This window comes from Puma concolor, chromosome B3 (assembly GCF_028749965.1).
Source record: "Puma concolor isolate L17-30 chromosome B3, mPumCon1.1.hap2, whole genome shotgun sequence".
NCBI lineage: Eukaryota > Metazoa > Chordata > Mammalia > Carnivora > Felidae > Puma > Puma concolor.
The window spans coordinates 13,210,259-13,226,945 of NC_141672.1; the positions used below are offsets into that span (position 1 = coordinate 13,210,259).

At 40.0% G+C, this 16,687-nt stretch overlaps 1 protein-coding gene and 1 long non-coding RNA gene across 6 annotated transcripts in view; one reads left to right on the plus strand and one right to left on the minus strand.

The window, feature by feature from the left end:
* Nucleotides 1-754: 754 nt before the first annotated feature.
* Nucleotides 755-4,568, minus strand: LOC147579751 (uncharacterized). The gene is made up of 2 exons (XR_015252067.1): nt 3,871-4,568; nt 755-2,326 (listed from the first exon to the last, which is right to left on the minus strand). It is a non-coding gene; the product is annotated as an uncharacterized LOC147579751 (long non-coding RNA).
* Nucleotides 4,569-5,079: 511 nt separating this feature from the next.
* TRIP11 (thyroid hormone receptor interactor 11) overlaps nt 5,080-16,687 on the plus strand; it is a 62,788-nt gene continuing 51,180 nt past the window's right edge. For 3 of the 5 annotated variants that reach the window (XM_025919078.2, XM_086708977.1, XM_086708979.1), the window contains exons 1-3: nt 5,080-5,218; nt 9,151-9,212; nt 15,785-15,895. In XM_025919078.2, coding sequence (XP_025774863.2) covers nt 5,080-5,218; nt 9,151-9,212; nt 15,785-15,895 — 312 coding nt within the window. The remainder of the gene's footprint in view (nt 5,219-9,150; nt 9,213-15,784; nt 15,896-16,687) is intronic. The other 2 variants (XM_025919077.2, XM_086708978.1) reach the window with 2 other exon arrangements.

Below are 16,687 nucleotides of genomic sequence, written 5' to 3' on the forward strand. Positions count from 1 at the left end.
GGACAGCTCAGTCAAAAGGCACTTTTATGCTGGGGACAAAGAAATCATACCCATGACACCTGGGCAAACAGCACATGACATCTAGCGTGGCTATCTCTAGAAACATGCTCTTGGACCATTATACTCCAGGCTGACTGGTTCACTTCTGTTTGAATACAGCCACCTGGAGTCAGATGGCTAGCTCCAAACAGAACCCACTGGTTATGTGGAACTAATCAATGGCCTTGGCTTTCTCCAGGGTGTATAGGTCATCATACCTTGGTTTTTGCCTGGATTCATGGGCATGTTAATAAAACCATCACTACCCTGGCTAATCTTCCCAATTTAAAACAAAGATGGATATGGTCTGTTTTTCATTGGCATGATCACTCGCATCCACATTTGCACCATCTGCAGGGTTAGAAAGTATAATTTGGCATGTGGAAGCCCTTAACAAATATACCATAAAGGCACCCAATGATTCACAAACCAGCATCTCCTTACTCAATACTGAAAATGCACAAATGTGCAAAGCAGTTCTGCAAAACAAATGGCACAGGGAGGCACATGTGCCATTATTAAAACAGAATGTTGTGTATACATCCCAGATTATCATAAAAATGTCACAGGACTACTAAAAGATATGAATACTCAAATTGAGGCTCTACAAAATCCTTCCCTTTCTCTTAATGACTGGTTAAGTTTCTGGTTTGGAGGGAGGACTAAGGTAAACTATTAAGGGTCTCTTTGTTGGACTTCTCATTCTTATAGCCACTTTATTATTTTTTCTAATATTTGTTTATTTTTGAGAGAGAGAGAGAGAGAGAGAGAGAGAGAGAGAGCGAGCCAGGGAGGGGCAGAGAGAGAGGGAAACACAGAATCTGAAGCAGGTTCCAGGCTCTGAGCTGTCAGCACAGAGCTCTATGCAGGGCTTGAACTCACAAACCACGATCATGACCTGGGCCAAAGTCAGACGCTTAACCAACTGAGACCCAGGGGCCTCAACTGCTTTAATTCTAATATGCTGTTTTCTTCAATGTTTTTTTGTTTTGTTTTGTTTTGTTTTTTGCTTGGTCCCAAGACTCCATCACTACAAAAACTGCAAGTCAACAGATGATCCTTTCTACTCAAGGAGATTCATGTATCCAATCCACCTTGGATTTGGCTGCCTCTCCCTTTCTTAACTCCCACATCCTTAACTGACCAATGTTGACCCATAGGTAGGAACATCTCTACGCCCCTATTCAGCAGGAAGAAGTTACAGAAGATAAGGCCTTCCACCCCCAGCAACCTTAAAGATTTAAGGGTCAAAATTGTTCAGGGGGGGAAATGATGAGGAGAACAAAGGCAAGAAAAATGTATTTTAGGTAAATCTCCTAACAGCTTGTAGCCACTGATACCTGAGACGCGCAGCGTGTGACATTCTTTGAGAAGTTCATGGCTGCCTTAATGCCTTAATGTTTATACTTCACTAAAAACTGAAAATAATGGTATCTTGACAAAAGCCAAATATTCAAGGTCCTGTAAGACCCTGACTTCAGCATAATTCCTTAGTAACCTGCGTTACCTCTACCCCACTCCCTCCACAAATTAACCTACATCATCAGCCACCCCTCCCACTTGAACGTACAGCTCTTTCTGCCCACGGGTCCTGTCCCTGTGCTTGAATAAAATCACGTCTTTGCACCAAAAACGTCTCAAGAATTCTTTCTTAGCCATTTGCCCATGAACCCCACTTCAAATTTCATAGTTTGGGTAAATCAAGCCCCACTTCAAGCCCTGAGTCGGGCTCTGCACTGACAGCACAGAGCCTGCTTGGGATTCTCTCTCTCTCCCTCTCTCTCTGCCCCTCCCCCACTCACACACACACTAATGTTCTCTCTCTCTCTCTCTCTCTCTCTCTCAAAATAAAAAAAAACTTAAAAAAAAAACCTCAGGGGCAAGATAAATAATATTTTAAAAACATTAAAAAATAAAATGGGTTTTTGCTTTACGCTTGCATAAATAAACTCATTTAGATGGTTTCTCACAACAAAGGAACTGTTTTTTCTAGAGAAGTATCGATGATCCCACCTCTTGAGAAACAGAAACCAGGTTTCAGCTGATAGTGTTTTCATTTGCTTTTTTTGTTGCTAGCCATTGAGGTTTCAAAAATCCAAGGTTCAGGGGCGCCTGCGTGGCTCAGTCAATTAAGCATCCGACTTTTGATTTCGGCACAGGTCATGGTCTCACAGTTCGTGAGTTCGAGCCCCACATCTGGTTCTGTGCTGATATTGCAGACTCTGCTTGGGATTTTCTCTTTCCCTTTCTCTCTGCTCCTCCCCGATCATGTTTTCTCTCTGTCTGTCTGCAAAAGAAATAAACATTTTTAAAAATGAAAAAAGAAAATCCTAGGTTCAGAATTTCAGCTGAGCAGCCTAGACCTCATTGCCTGGAGCCACTCACATTTATGGGCTCCTGTGTGGGGTTGGTTTTGGTACTCAGTTGTGTGTTAGCTCCAGGGGTATTTGGCAGGAAAAGGAAGCGACATCGTCAGCCCAAACTTCATCAAACTTGGATGTCTTTTGACTTTTTATTATAAAACATTTCAAATGTATGCAAAGTAAAAGACTAGTATAGTGAACCCCTATGTACTCATCACCCAGCTTCAGCGATGATCAATTCCTGACAATTCTTATTTCATCTGCCCTGCTCCCATTATACTGAAGCAAAATCCCAAACATCATATCATGTTATTTATCAGAATCATTCTTAAAGTCTCTTGGGCCATAGTTCATCCCACAGGAAAAAAAAAAAATCCCCCATAAGAAACTTTTAGAACATAGCTTTTTGTGTTAATTACTTAATAAATGATGTAAAAACATATTCATTAATTGCACTGTCTTTCATTAATGGCAGTGTCTTTATGGCATGACATGAATTTATAGGACAGCGCTCCAGAGAATTTACAGCTGTAGGAAACACAGGCTTGATTGACACTAGCTAAACTTTTCACTGTTGTCCAGAAACCCACTTAGGTCCTATGTTCATATGACTCATCTCAAAGCAGTTTCCCACTTCAATAATGGCGCCCCATCCCACTCAGTAAAAGCTAGAGTCCTTACAATGGCCTACCAGGCCCTATGTGATCTCTGTCCTCCCACTCCTACTTCTTGGTCCTCATCCCTTATCATCCTTCCCCACCCCACTCTGCTCCAGTCATCCTTGCCTTTTTGGTAATCCTCTAACCTGCTAAGGATTCTCCTGCCTCAGGACCTTTGCATCAGTTGTTTCTTTCTGCCTGTACTGCTCTTTCCCAGATACCCACATATTTCACTTTGTTTTTCCTTAAGCTCTAGGCCCAATGTGGGGCTTGAACTCACAACCCTGAGATCAACAGTCGCATGCTCTACTGACTGAGTCAGCTAGGCACCCGGATATATGTCATTCTCTTAATTACTACAAGTATCTGTTTAAGTATCACCCTATCAGTGACTGCCTTCTATAACATTACGAGTGTCCCCTCTCCTCATATCTTTTCCATATTATCCTTACCCTGTGTGTGTGTGTGTGTGTGTGTGTGTTTCTTCAAGCAGTCACCTGTCTTATATTTACTACATTTTGTTTATCAGCTCTCCCTTCCTAATGGAATGCAAGCTCCAGAGACCAGGGACTACGTAAGTCTTCTCCTGCTGTATCCCCAGTGCCCAGAATAATGGTAGACATACCAACTCTCAGGTCATCTGTGTGCTACATTTTTGAAACTTTACATAGACTTAAAGAGAACTCACCAGGTACCAGGCACTGTTCCGAGCACTTAAAAACTATTATCTTATTTAATCATCCTAACAACCCCATCATTCTCCATTTTACAAACGAGAAACTGACGCACTGAGAGGTTAAGTAACCTACCCACGGTCATACAGCCAGTGACAGATCCAGGCAGGCAGGTCCCAGAGTCTGCATACCTAGCTCTTCCGCACTGATGTCTTCCAAAAAAAAAAATACACGGAAAACATTTGATAAACACCTCCGGAATGGGATGCAAATTCTTCATTTAACAGCTTTTAAGGTGGTCTGCGTTTTAAACTTCATGGGTTAAATCGGCTTCTTGAACAAAGCTCTTGGTATATTCAAGAACGCAGGGTTTCAACTACGAGCTGTAAAGCTACCAGGGAAAATCACTACTATAGAAAGTAACCAACATGTTTTTCCTGCACGAACAAGAGTTCGCAACCCATCCTTTTTACTTGTGTATCTTTAACTCCTACCCTAGTGTCCGGTACAGAGCAGCCCGACAAGCTGTAGAAGAAGCGACACAGTAACCGATAAGTAAAGCCTCTTGCTGCACAGTGGAGCGACCCCGCAAGTGCCCTTGCGATGCTGAATTCGTGGTACAGTTAAAATTAAACACTCAGGTTTCACCGACACAGTGGGGGGGGGGGGTCCAGGAGCTTTCCGGGCCGCTCTGGCTTCGAAAGGCACCACTCGCAGAGGGCTCTGCCTGAAGCTCAGGTGCAGGGAGCAGCCGCCACTGCGTCACCTCTTGTTCATGAGACCACACCCCCAGCGGCCAAAGCCTGTGCGCTACGTGGAGGCTGACCTTGCCCTGGCCGGCCGCTTTCGGTCCTCCGCGATCCCACGCTCCCTTGCGCCAAGGACGCGTCCGGCGGCTCCGCAGAGCCCTTCTATGCCACCGCGGCTCCTCTCTATGATCCATTGCCGCGTTTAGAGTGGGTGTCATGGCGGTCGGCGTCGAGTTGGCAGGAGTTGCCTTCGGAACTGGGGAAAGTCAATAAAGCAGAGGAAGAAGTGGCCCAACCCGGACGGTGGGAAGTCGTAGGAATGAGCAGAGGCCTCGCCGGGTTGACTGTGGCACTGGAGGCGGGCCCCTGGTAACGTCCCAGGCCAGGCCTCTGCGTTTCTAGGCAGAGTCGGGCCGTTGGTGGGAGCCACCCGAAGCCAGCGTTGCTTAGGAACCCCTCATTGGTTGTCGAATCTTGAGTGTTTTGATATGGACTAGCCTCGCGAAGGCGGTGGTTCGAGGACATTTGGCGGGGTCGTCCGACGACGCTGGACGCTTTGCTCGGAGCGGACCGGGTCGTTCTCTAACCTGCAGCGATGTCGTCCTGGCTTGGGGGCCTCGGCTCCGGCTTGGGCCAGTCTCTGGGTCAAGTCGGAGGCAGCCTGGCTTCCCTCACTGGCCAGATTTCAAACTTTACGAAGGATATGCTGATGGAGGGCACGGAGGAAGTGGAAGGTAACAGCTGGAGCGATGGGAGGGAGGGTTTTCCTGGGACCGTGGGAGCTCCCGTTTGGTTCCCACTTCCATCCGTCAGGAGTGTCACTCCCTTTTTTCTTTACACTTTTGCCTCTTCTTAACCGATTTTCTCTGATGAAAGACCACTGGGGTCTGGAGAAGAGTTCTGGTTGAATACTCTGTATACCTCAGAATGAAACTGTTCCTGCATCGAGTAGTTTATTTTTGTTTGGGTTCTTCCACGCCCACCGCTTACTTTGCCTTTAACTTGGGGGCGGATCTGATCTTGATCCTTTTCCTTTGTATTGACTCGGTTAAAAAGTGTCTGTGCCTCACACATAGTCACTGTATGCCTTCGATTTTTAACAGTTGAAGCAACTCATTAAAATATTCACAGAGTCTTAAGCCCTTTCTGACTTGAACGTGTTGTTAAAACGTTCCAGCTGAAATGTATTTTTGTGCCTACCTACCATTCCACCCATATTTCGACAGTAAAATAAGGAAGATAGCCCATTTGGATATCCTTGGCAACTTTCGCTCATTTTTCAAGTCCTTATTTTGCTTTACTAATGAAGAGTGACCCAGAGTTACGTGGTAATCGATAGTTATGTTAACTAATATTTTGATTTCTTGATATTCTTTCCGAAAGTAGTATTTAGATCTAAAGAGTACTTTAATTTCAGTGTAGGTCTGCCTCCAGAGAGAGGATGGGCTGGTTTTTTGGATGAGAGCACTTCCTTGGCTAATTTTATTTCTTATAAATTAATAAACTAGCATTCTGGTTTAACTTTTTATCCTGATTTAATCGAGCCTTTGTGTTTATTGGGTTGAAATAAACCCAATTTTGATAAATTGGTAAAAAGAAAGTTTGATAAAAAGAAAGTATATTTAGAATTTCTGCCTTTCTACAAGGGAGAAACTTTGGAGAGCTGCAGAAATCATTTTACTGCTTGGAGTACACTTTGGGTGGGAGGTACATTAGGTGGGACAGGTTGGGGATGAAAGGGAAAGGAAAGGGTCATGTGACTTTGAAATTTAGAACAGAAAAGGGCTGGATAACAAGGGAAACGACTCGTCTCTCATTGTATCCTAGTTAGGGGAAAACAGTTGGCTATTCCTAGAAAATAGCATCCCCTCTGACATGACTGTCCTGTAGGCTTAAGGCGGAATTCATTTTGTTCTTCCTACCAGATGTGGTTCTGTATTCTCAATTTTAATGGTTTCATCATCTGCCCAATCTCCTACACACGAAGTCTTTGTCACTTTTATTTTGCCTTTCTTTTCCATCTCCTGTTTCTAGTTGGTCATCAAATCTTGTTCATCCTGTGCCAGAATTGTTTCTTATATTTGTCCTTTCCTTAATTCTCCCTTTTTCTCTATTTCAGTAGCGCTTTCTCTCCCGTGTACTTTGTCCTTCCCATCCCGTCACCCGTTTCTCCCTCCTCCACTCCTATTTTCTGCGTGTTGCCAGTTTTCTAAAACATGAAGTGCTTTAAAATCTTTTAGCTCTGTTCCTTACAGGATAAAATCCAAACCTCTTAGTTTTGGGACACTGGAAACCTAGCCTCGCTATGATCAACGTCCCTTTTCTAGTCCTAGCTGTTACGTCCTCTTCTCTTCACATTGCTGTACGTGTGCACGCTTACATACACATGCGCGGTTTGCTTGCTTGCACCCAGAGCGTTTGCCGCATGGAACTTTGTGAAATACCTGCACAACTCCAAGCCTCGGCCTGGAAAGCCCTTCCTTTTCTACTTCCTCCTCTACCCTTCTTTGCCTGGAAAACACTTTTTTCCAGTATGACTCTGCTCATGTGCCCGGTACTTGGTGAAACCATTTTCAGTCCATGGCAGGTAGGCTGAGTTGATTGCATGCCATCTGTGTTTCAACATAACTTTGTGGATCTCTCTTGGAGAGCACTTACCACTTTGGGTTACGATTTACCTCTTTCCTTGATGCCCAGGGTACGGATTATATTTTATTTATCCTTATATTACTAGTATTTGACTCCTTCCTTGGTACATAGTAGATGCTTAGTAAAAAAAATATTGCTGAGTGATTAAAAATCTGCCAAGTTGCTTAATGCTTCTCTTATTTTCCCTTTCTATTAAAATGGGACTTGCTTGAACCTAATTTACTGATTTTGTAAATCATTTAAAAACAGGGCCAGTTCACGTATTCATTTAACAAGTAATTATCTACCTTGTGCCAGCAGTGAACAAGATAACAGTTCGACAATAGCACTGTTGGTACAGCTTGAAAATCCTCCATATTTACAATATCAGAAAGTTGCTATTGTACCAAAAACTGTACTGATTTATTGAGGCTTAGGAGTTGGGCTTTTAAATTAGACATGGATAAATTCCATTTTCATGCATTTCAAATTGTGGGATCTTTAGCAAATTATTATAAATACCGTAAAACCTTGGATTGCGAGTAACTTGTTCTGAGTGTTCGCAAGACGAGCAAACATTTGTAATAAATTTTAACTTGATAAAAAAGCAATGTCCTGCACCACGAGTAGTACGTGACGCTGGATGTCACATGATCACAACTGAGCCATTGGTTCTTGAAATTCACTGACATACAAGTGCTTTGGATTACAGGCATGTTTCTGGAATGAATTACGCTTGCAAACCAAGGTTTTACTTACTTAACCTCTGTAGGCAGAGTTTCCTTATCTGCTAAATAGGTATAATCATACCTACTATGAGGTTAGGAGGATTAAGTGAAATGAGTGTAAAATGCCTAGCAGATGGTAAGCATTAATAAACAGTAACTGTTATTTTTGTTTTCCCTCAGCAAGGAAGAATTTTTTGCTCTGCACAACGTCTCCCCTTCTTAAAAAGGCCATGATTTTTTTTTTTTTTTTGTGGGTGGAAGGGGAGGAGGGCTGCATAAACCTTTTTTTATCCCTCTTTGAAACAATTGCTGCTTCTAACAATGACCCTCCTAAACAGACTAGATTATAATTTGTTCTCTTCTGAGTAGCAATTAGACAGTCCTGTCAGAGTTTCAAGCAAGATGTATAAACAACCACAGAAGCAACTGCACCTGGTGATTTTCAAAACAAGAAAAGTGGGTTTGTCATTATTTATTGGATGTCACTTGTATTTTCTTTTTATTTAAACTGTAAATCAGAGAAGTTATTTCTATTGTATTGAAGTGCTGTGGCTGATGAAAAACCTTACTGCCTAGGAAAAAATCTTAACTGTGTGGATGGTGAATTTTGGGGAGCATCAACAGTGCCATTTTGATACTGCTGGCCTCTGACTCCCTTTAAAGAAAATTTTTTTTTCTTCATTAAAACTTTTTTTTTAAAGTAAACTCTATGCCCAGTGTGGGGCTTGAACTCAGCGACCCCAAGATCAAGAGTTGCATGCTCTACCGACTGAGCCAGCCAGGCTCCATCTCTGACTCTCCTTTTAAACGAAAATGTACAAAAGCAGACTGAGCTCCTTTGCATTTTAAATAAATTGTGCCCGTTTTAGTTGAAATGAGTGTTGTTTTAGTGCATTTTTATTCTTCATTTATAGGTCATTATTGTTTTTACAGTGTTGGGAGCAGAAGTTGGAAATAAGGCCTAAACCCTAGTTGTGTAAGTTTCATCTAAAATTATACTAAGCCAACAGAGAGAGATTGAATTTGTCAAACTCAATTATCCATATAAAATTTTAATGAATACCTCCAAGGGGGAAATGTAGGTGTTCTACCTAGGTACAGACAATAGGCGAAAAGAGTAACTTACATGACGATAAAGAACATTTGTGACAATAGGAAGTTGTGGTAAAAATCAAGTGATATTTGTCTTCTGAATTTGATCCCAGATCATACCATTCTGATGAAAGCTCAGTGAAATCTCTGTACTTTAAAATGCCTGTTTATTCACATGGTGTTGATCATATATTCAGTGTATGCTGTTTCTTTCGTAGCAGAATTACCTAATGCTAGGAGAAAGGAAATTGAAGCCATTCATGCAATCTTAAGATCAGAGGTAAGGAAAATTAAAGACTATTATTGAACTTAGATTTTTCTTTTTTGAAGGCATGACAGTGACTCATACTGTATTTCAGTTCTTTTTACTGCACTGCTTACCACTTTTATCTCTTCCCCTTTATCTCAGGTTTTTTTCAGTGTTATCTTCTTTTAGATGAAGAATATATGTTGCTGCACTTTGCTATTTTATATTCCTGTCTCTGCTTCTCTATGCTGGATGTAGGAAAACAGCCACGTGTAGACATCATGGTGGCAACAATTGGTCAAGGAGTTACCATGTTCTCACAGTGTGTTCAGTTACAGTAGTGCATTTGTTCAAGTATCATGCGAAGAATGCAATTCTGTTCGTTCTAGACTTCTCTAATTTGCTAACATTAAAAAAAGTGTGATATCTGTATACAAAGAAGTTACGGATATAGGTATACCAAATTAATCTCACCATTTCTTTTCCTGTTGTTAGTGCCTTGTGGTGACTACCTCTGGACATTATACTTAATGCGGATGAGGACAACTTGGGAAGGGTTCAAAGGAAAGCCATAAAGAAAGTGAAATGATTTAAAATGGGATCTATTGTAAAGTACTAATGACACTCAGTTAGCCTTTGGATAAGAATGGTGAGGGGTGAGGGTGTTAAGCACGTTTTCCTCTTTGCTGAGTCCATAAACAGAGAAAATTGAATTTAAAATATCAGAAAATATTTACTAACAAGCACTAGTAAATTCTGGCCCAGGATACCGAGGCGAGACTGTGGAATTTGGAGGTAGAGAGATGTCTCAAGAGGGACTATCGTGGTATTCTGTCTCAATAGAATATGGCAGTTTGGTGACACCTGAGTCCTTAGCTATAATTGCCTAATAAGTAGATGCTTCGGTGACAGACGAACTTAATAGCTTCTTTCTTTGTACGGCCAAGATAGGAAAGTGTTACTGTAATCCTGAAGAAATCCTTATGAAGGCACTCATTAGTACTGGCCCACCCAGAAAAATTAAATGGTAGAGTTGTGTTTAGTGGCATTAATTTAGGTAAATTCACCCATGTACATTTGGGGGAAAAAGTAAATAGAGTTAACCTGCTTAGTGAATGTCTGCTCTTTATTCAGCTTGAGATCAGAGAGAGAAAGATCTTGTGTCCCTCTGTCGATCTAAGTTCTAATCTCTCATAGGGTTATCACTGGACTATGGCGAGCATGATTCTAACATTTAGAAATATTTTTGAACAGGGAGGGGAACAAAACATAAGAGACTCTTAAATATGGAGATCAAACAGAGGGTTATTGAAGGGGGTGTTGGAGAGGGGAATGGGCTAAATGGGTAAGGGGCATTAAGGAATCTACTCCTGAAATCATTGTTGCACTATATGCTACCTAATTTGGATGTAAATTAAAAAAATAAAAAAAATATTTTTTATATAACGCATCCCCAGAGGAAAGCCACCTTCCTCATTTGCTGCTTATTCACAGTAGCATGAGCTGCTCAAATACTAGAGGAAAAGAGACTGTTGGAATTCCCAAGGGCTTTGTTTTCTGAGGTGATTTTGATCCTTGCCATGTGTCAGCACAAAAGAGCTTCATACTCTAACCCCTTACTTGATTGTGCAATAAGAGATTAAGGTGGAACTATGATTGAAGCCAGCAGGAAACTAAAAATACAAAATTCTATTTAGAAAGTTTTAGTATAGACAGAGGGTGTTGTGTTTTCCAGAGGAAATTAGATTTGCTTACAGACATTAATACTTGAAGTGGACTGAATTAGTTAGATTTCTTCCATTTAATTCCCTGAGCCAAGAAAAATAGGCATCACGATTCCCATCTGTATCCAGTGAACTCTTTATTTTTTATATTAAATCATTTTGTGAGTAATTTATAGAAGTAGGAATAAGGTGATAATGAAAAACTTTATTACAAAAATTAAAAAAAAAATTTTTTATGTTTATTTTTGAGAGAGAGAGAGAGACAGAGTGTGAACAGGGAGTGGCAGAAAAGGAGGGGGCACAGAATCTGAAGCAGGCTCCAGGGTCCACGCTGTCAGCACAGAGCCCGACATGGGGCTTGAACCCACGAACTGTGAGATCATGACCTGAACTTAACTGACTGAGCCACCCAGGCGCCCCAATTAGAAATTTTTTATTTTTATTTTTATTTTTTTAATGTTTATTTATGTTTGAGACAATGCGAGAGACAGAGTGCAAGCAGTGGAGGGGCAGACAGAGGGAGACACAGAATCTGAAGCGGGCTCCAGGCTCTGAGCTGTCAGCACAGAGCCCGACGCGGGGCTCGAACTCAGGAACCATGAGATCACGACCTAAGCCGAAGTCGGACGCTTAACCGACTGAGCTGCTCAGGAGTCCCCCCCGATTAGAAATTTTAATAAGAATATAGCAAATCGATATTTTCCATATGTTTCTGGTTTTCAAAATATATACTCAAAATAGGCAGTGTTTTTTGAATGTAGTCGACTGCTTATTAACTCTTTTGCATGAACTGAAATGCATCTTATTTGTAAATACTGGTTCCAGATTTCAGTTGTATCTCTAATAGAGTTTAGTTGATCATGACTTCTGGTTCTTCTTGACTTGTGTCATTAAAACCAATTTTTTGGTTTTTGTTTTTAATTTTATTTTAAAGAGAGCAAGAACCCGAGTGGGGGAGAGGGATAAAGCGGGGGGGGGGGGGGGGAGGGAGAGAGAGAGAGAGAGAGAGGAGAGAGATCGAGAATCTCAAGCAGGTTCCATGCTCGGTACAAAGCCCAACATGGGGCTCTCGGTCCCACGACCCTGGGATTGTGACTTGAGCCAAAATCAAGAGCCGGATGCTCAACGGCGCCACCCAGGTGCCCCCAAAACCAATATTTTTGACAACTTTGATGGCTCATGATTTTGTTGAAGAGATGATAGCTATCATCTTTGCTCCATAATTACAAAGCCAATTTATAAATACTAATTAGATTTATAAATACCAATTAGAATGATCAGGCTACTGAATTTTTTCCATTTTTATGTCTTTTTCTTCCCAGTCACCTTTGTATACACACTTGCCTGCAGCATTTATCAGTGTATGAACTATATCAAGTAAACTTCAGTGTACAAATATCATGTATAATGAAAGAATTTGGTCACATATCCATTTAGCAAAGTGGGATGGCTCAGGTCCTTGTCACAAAATATTGGGAGATAAAATCTTTTCCTATTGAATGACTAACTTGATGAGAACACCATGTTTCTTTTTTGTTCTTAGAAATATACTGTTCACTCATCAGTTCTGGAGTTTGAGAAAATTGTTCTAGGATATTGTTATTTGAAGACTTGGTTGGGATTTTGCCTCTACAACCTGTTCACAACCATTAGACTCTGGAGAGCTGTTTTCTGTCTCTTCACATTTATCTTCTGTGTTGTCTTAATAATTGTGAAACGTTTTCCTCTGTCAGTTTTCTTCTCTTTGTTGAAATGAAAATTCTGAATTTGCAGCTATGTTCAATGAAAGCAAAACACAACAGAATAAAAGAGACACCACAAAGTTGGTGTCTCTAGCTTTTTCTTTTTAAAAGATGATGTAATGCTTTGGACACTGCAGTCAGAAAACTGGTTATTTCACTAATCACTGGGTGATTCTGTCAGTCTTCTCTTTTCCTATTACATAAGACTTTTTTAACCTAGTTGAGAATAATTGATGAATAATGATAAAGAAAATTTTTAGGATGATAAAAAAATCAAAATGTTTCAAGTACAGAAAAAACAAGGTCATTACAATCTCATGAATGTTGTTAGATTTTTAAAGGGCCCAATATCCCCTTATGATAATGACAAGATAGAATGAGATTTAGTTAGTTAGTTATAGATTTTATTTTTAAGTAAACTCTGTACCCAGTGTGGGGCTCGAACCCACAACCTCATGATTGATAGTTGCACACTCCACCAACTGAGCCAGCCAGGTGCCCCAAGTTTTGTTTTATTTAAAAAATAAGTGGGGCACCTGGGTGACTCAATGATGTCATGGTTCACAAGATCAAGCCCCATATTGGGCTCTGTGCTGACATTGCGAGCCTGCTTGGGATTCCGTCTCTCCCTCTGCTCCTCCCCAGCTCGCTCTCTGTCTCTCTCTCAAAATAAATAGATAAACTTAAGAAAAAAATAAGTAAATTTTCTCTCTTTGTTGGAGGACATCTAAGAAAGAGTAAAAGTCATAAATATCTGTCCTTACACATAGTTAGGACTGCTCAACAAAGAAACTCACTGAGTAAAGTTGGTTCCGACCTTGATGGTGTAACAAGGGTTGATCAGGATGGAATAATTTAAGGATATGAGAATGTCGTAGATTTCAAGGGCAGAAATCATAGCCAGACTTTAGAAAGGGGCTGCAAACAGAACTGCAGACCACCAGGGATTTGTCTCTCATTTTTACTCCTCTTTGTTCTTCTTTGCATGTGTTTATTCTTCATCCTTTCAGACCAGCCCTCTTGGTTCCATATTCCATATTCTAGAAAATATGGCCACTGACAAGTGATATGTTACAGATCAGCTGCATGAAGAGAATCTGTCCTTCATGTACTCTGTCCGTCTTTGTGACTCTCATATGGACAGGGAGATGAGGGCAGAAACACAACTATTGGCCAAATTGGAAGCTTTCAAGTTCTCATTCTCACCAGAGTTCAACAAATAGCCTGAATTATTTTTATCTGAAAAATCCTGGAGTGGACTGTTATGAATAGATTTTGACTTCAGTATATTGTGTTGCTTTAACTACGCATGGTGTTTTCATGTTAAAAGATTACAGAAAGTCACATGAAAGCAGCCAATAGAATAGAAGGTAATTAGTTGTGTGACTTTGGGGCCTGTTTCTTAAATTTCTTCAAGATAACCAAGATTTATATTAGATTTCTAGAGACAGACTCCCAAACTAGGGTTTGTGTGTGTTGTAATTTTTCCGTTGATTTACTCCTTTGATTTTCTCTGCGAATTCATCCAATCTCCCTGGATCATAATTTTCATAGACTCTAAGAAAACAGGTGACCTTCTCAAAGTGAAAAAGTCTTCACCTTCTATCACGAGCTTTTTTTTTCCCTACCACATCATTCACCTTTTTCTCCGTTATCATTGTTAACCTGTGTTTGTAGGTATTAGTAGAATTCTTAGAAAGTTATCTGTGATAATTTGTAAATTCTTTTGCAAAAAGTTTTAGTGTCCATTTATCTTGCTCCGTTATGTGCTTATTCATTCAAATTCAAGGAATGATAATACATAATGGTAATTTAACATTTGAGTACCCAAAATTTAATTAATTTTTTAAACATGTTTTCCAAAATCTTAAAAGACTATAATGTCTGGATTCATTGAATTAGAATATTTCATGTACTTTTAACTAACTTTTTTTTTTTAAGTTTATTTATTTTGAGGGAGACAGAAATAGCACAAGCAGTGGAGGGGCACAGAGAACGAGAGAGAGAATCTCAAGCAGGCTCTGCACTGTCAGCACAGGGCCTAATGTGGGGCTGGAACCTGTGAGATCATGACCTGAGTCGAAACCAAGAGTCAGACGCTTAACTGACGGAGCCACCCAGGTGTCCCAGCTTCTAACTAGTTTTTGAACTGAGTTTCAGTATGCTTTTCAAATTGTTTTTTTCAGAAGTGCCTCAGGAACCTGGGGGACAGGCAGACAGGTAATAAGGTGCTTTGGCGTCCTGCCTGTACTTCAGCAACAAGTCTTTTTTGAAATGATTTCTATTAAAAAGTTCTATTTGGGGAGAAACCAGAAGTTGAGACATGTAATCCAGTTTATTTGTTAACTTGACATATATTGTGTACTATAGGCTAGACCCTGGATATGCAGAGATGGGGGAAGCATTGATCATTGGCTTTTTATTAGCAGAAAATCAAATAAGCAGCATTTTTTTTTTTTTTATTTTGGTTCAGAATTTTGCATAATCTCTATTAACATGGCTATTGCACTTGTAGCTTTAACTGAAAGTGTACTTTAAAAGCCAGAATTGGGGCGCCTGGGTGGCGCAGTCGGTTAAGCGTCCGACTTCAGCCAGGTCACGATCTCGCGGTCCGTGAGTTTGAGCCCCGCGTCGGGCTCTGGGCTGATGGCTCAGAGCCTGGAGCCTGTTTCCGATTCTGTGTCTCCCTCTCTCTCTGCCCCTCGCCCGTTCATGCTCTGTCTCTCTCTGACCCAAAAATAAATAAACGTTGAAAAAAAAAAAATTTAAAAGCCAGAATTCTGGGGGCACCTGGGTGGCTCAGTCAGTTAAGTGGCTGGCTCTGAGTTTCGGCTTAGGTCAGGATCTCACAGTTTGTGTGTTCGAGCCTTGTGTCAGCATGGAGCCTGTTTGGGATTCTCTCTCTTTCTCTCTCTGCCCCTCCCCTGCTCATGCTTACTTGTGCTCTCTCTCTCTCTCTCTCTCTTTCAAAATAAATAAACTTAAAAAAAATAAAAAAGCCCAGAATTCTGAGAACTTTTATATTTTATATCATTTTCTGTGTGAAGCAGTATATTTTTCATGATGCCATACACATAACTGTTACTAACATGTTTTACTTTAGTCTTTTTGTTGAAAATACTTTTTTCTTTGCTTCTAGAATGAGAGACTCAAAAAACTTTGTACTGATCTAGAAGAGAAACATGAAGCATCAGAACTTCAAATAAAGCAGCAATCTACAATTTACCGAAATCAGCTACAGCAGAAGGAGGTAAAATTTATTACAATTACTTCATATTTATTTCACTCTAATGTATTTAGGAGGGTTTTTGAGAGTTATAAATCAAGCTATATACAGATCGAAAAACATATTAAAACGGTGATGAAGTTAATAATCCCCAACTCAGTTTGATACCAGTAATTTAACAGGAACTCTAAGCTTTTCTGTTATATTTATATTTTATAAGCTAGCCTTTAATTTCTACTTTCCCAAAGAGGAAAACTCTTTCAATAAAATATCTTTAGGCATCTGTTCCTTATAATTTCTGATTTTATGAAACCTAATTTCTCATCTATTTACTTTAAGTTGTCGGTGTGATAATTGCAAATGACATTTTTTAAAAATGATTTTGACTACTAGTGTTAATATATATTGAATTGGCATTTGCTTGATTTTCCATGGGAAAATAGAATATTAAGTATATTAAGTTGACTTACATTGTTCTATAAATATTTTTTCCCTTTAGTTTGTTAGAAATGTTTATTTTGGAATTGGCTTATCTTTTCTTCGCAGTGCTGGTAATAGATATTCTGTAATTTAACCAGTGTTATCATGAATCCTTAAAATATAGATGATGTTTCCATATTTCATTCTGTTGAATTTTCTTCAGTGTTTAGTATGTAAATGGAATTCAGTAAATGCTCCTACTGAATTGAACTGTTTCTTGTTTTATCCAGATCATTTGGGCTCCTTTCAGTCTGTTGAGCAAATGTTCATTTCTACCATAATTTCATTGTATGAGTTTTTAAAATTTAAATACATTGTTTTTTAGTTCTTTTAGTG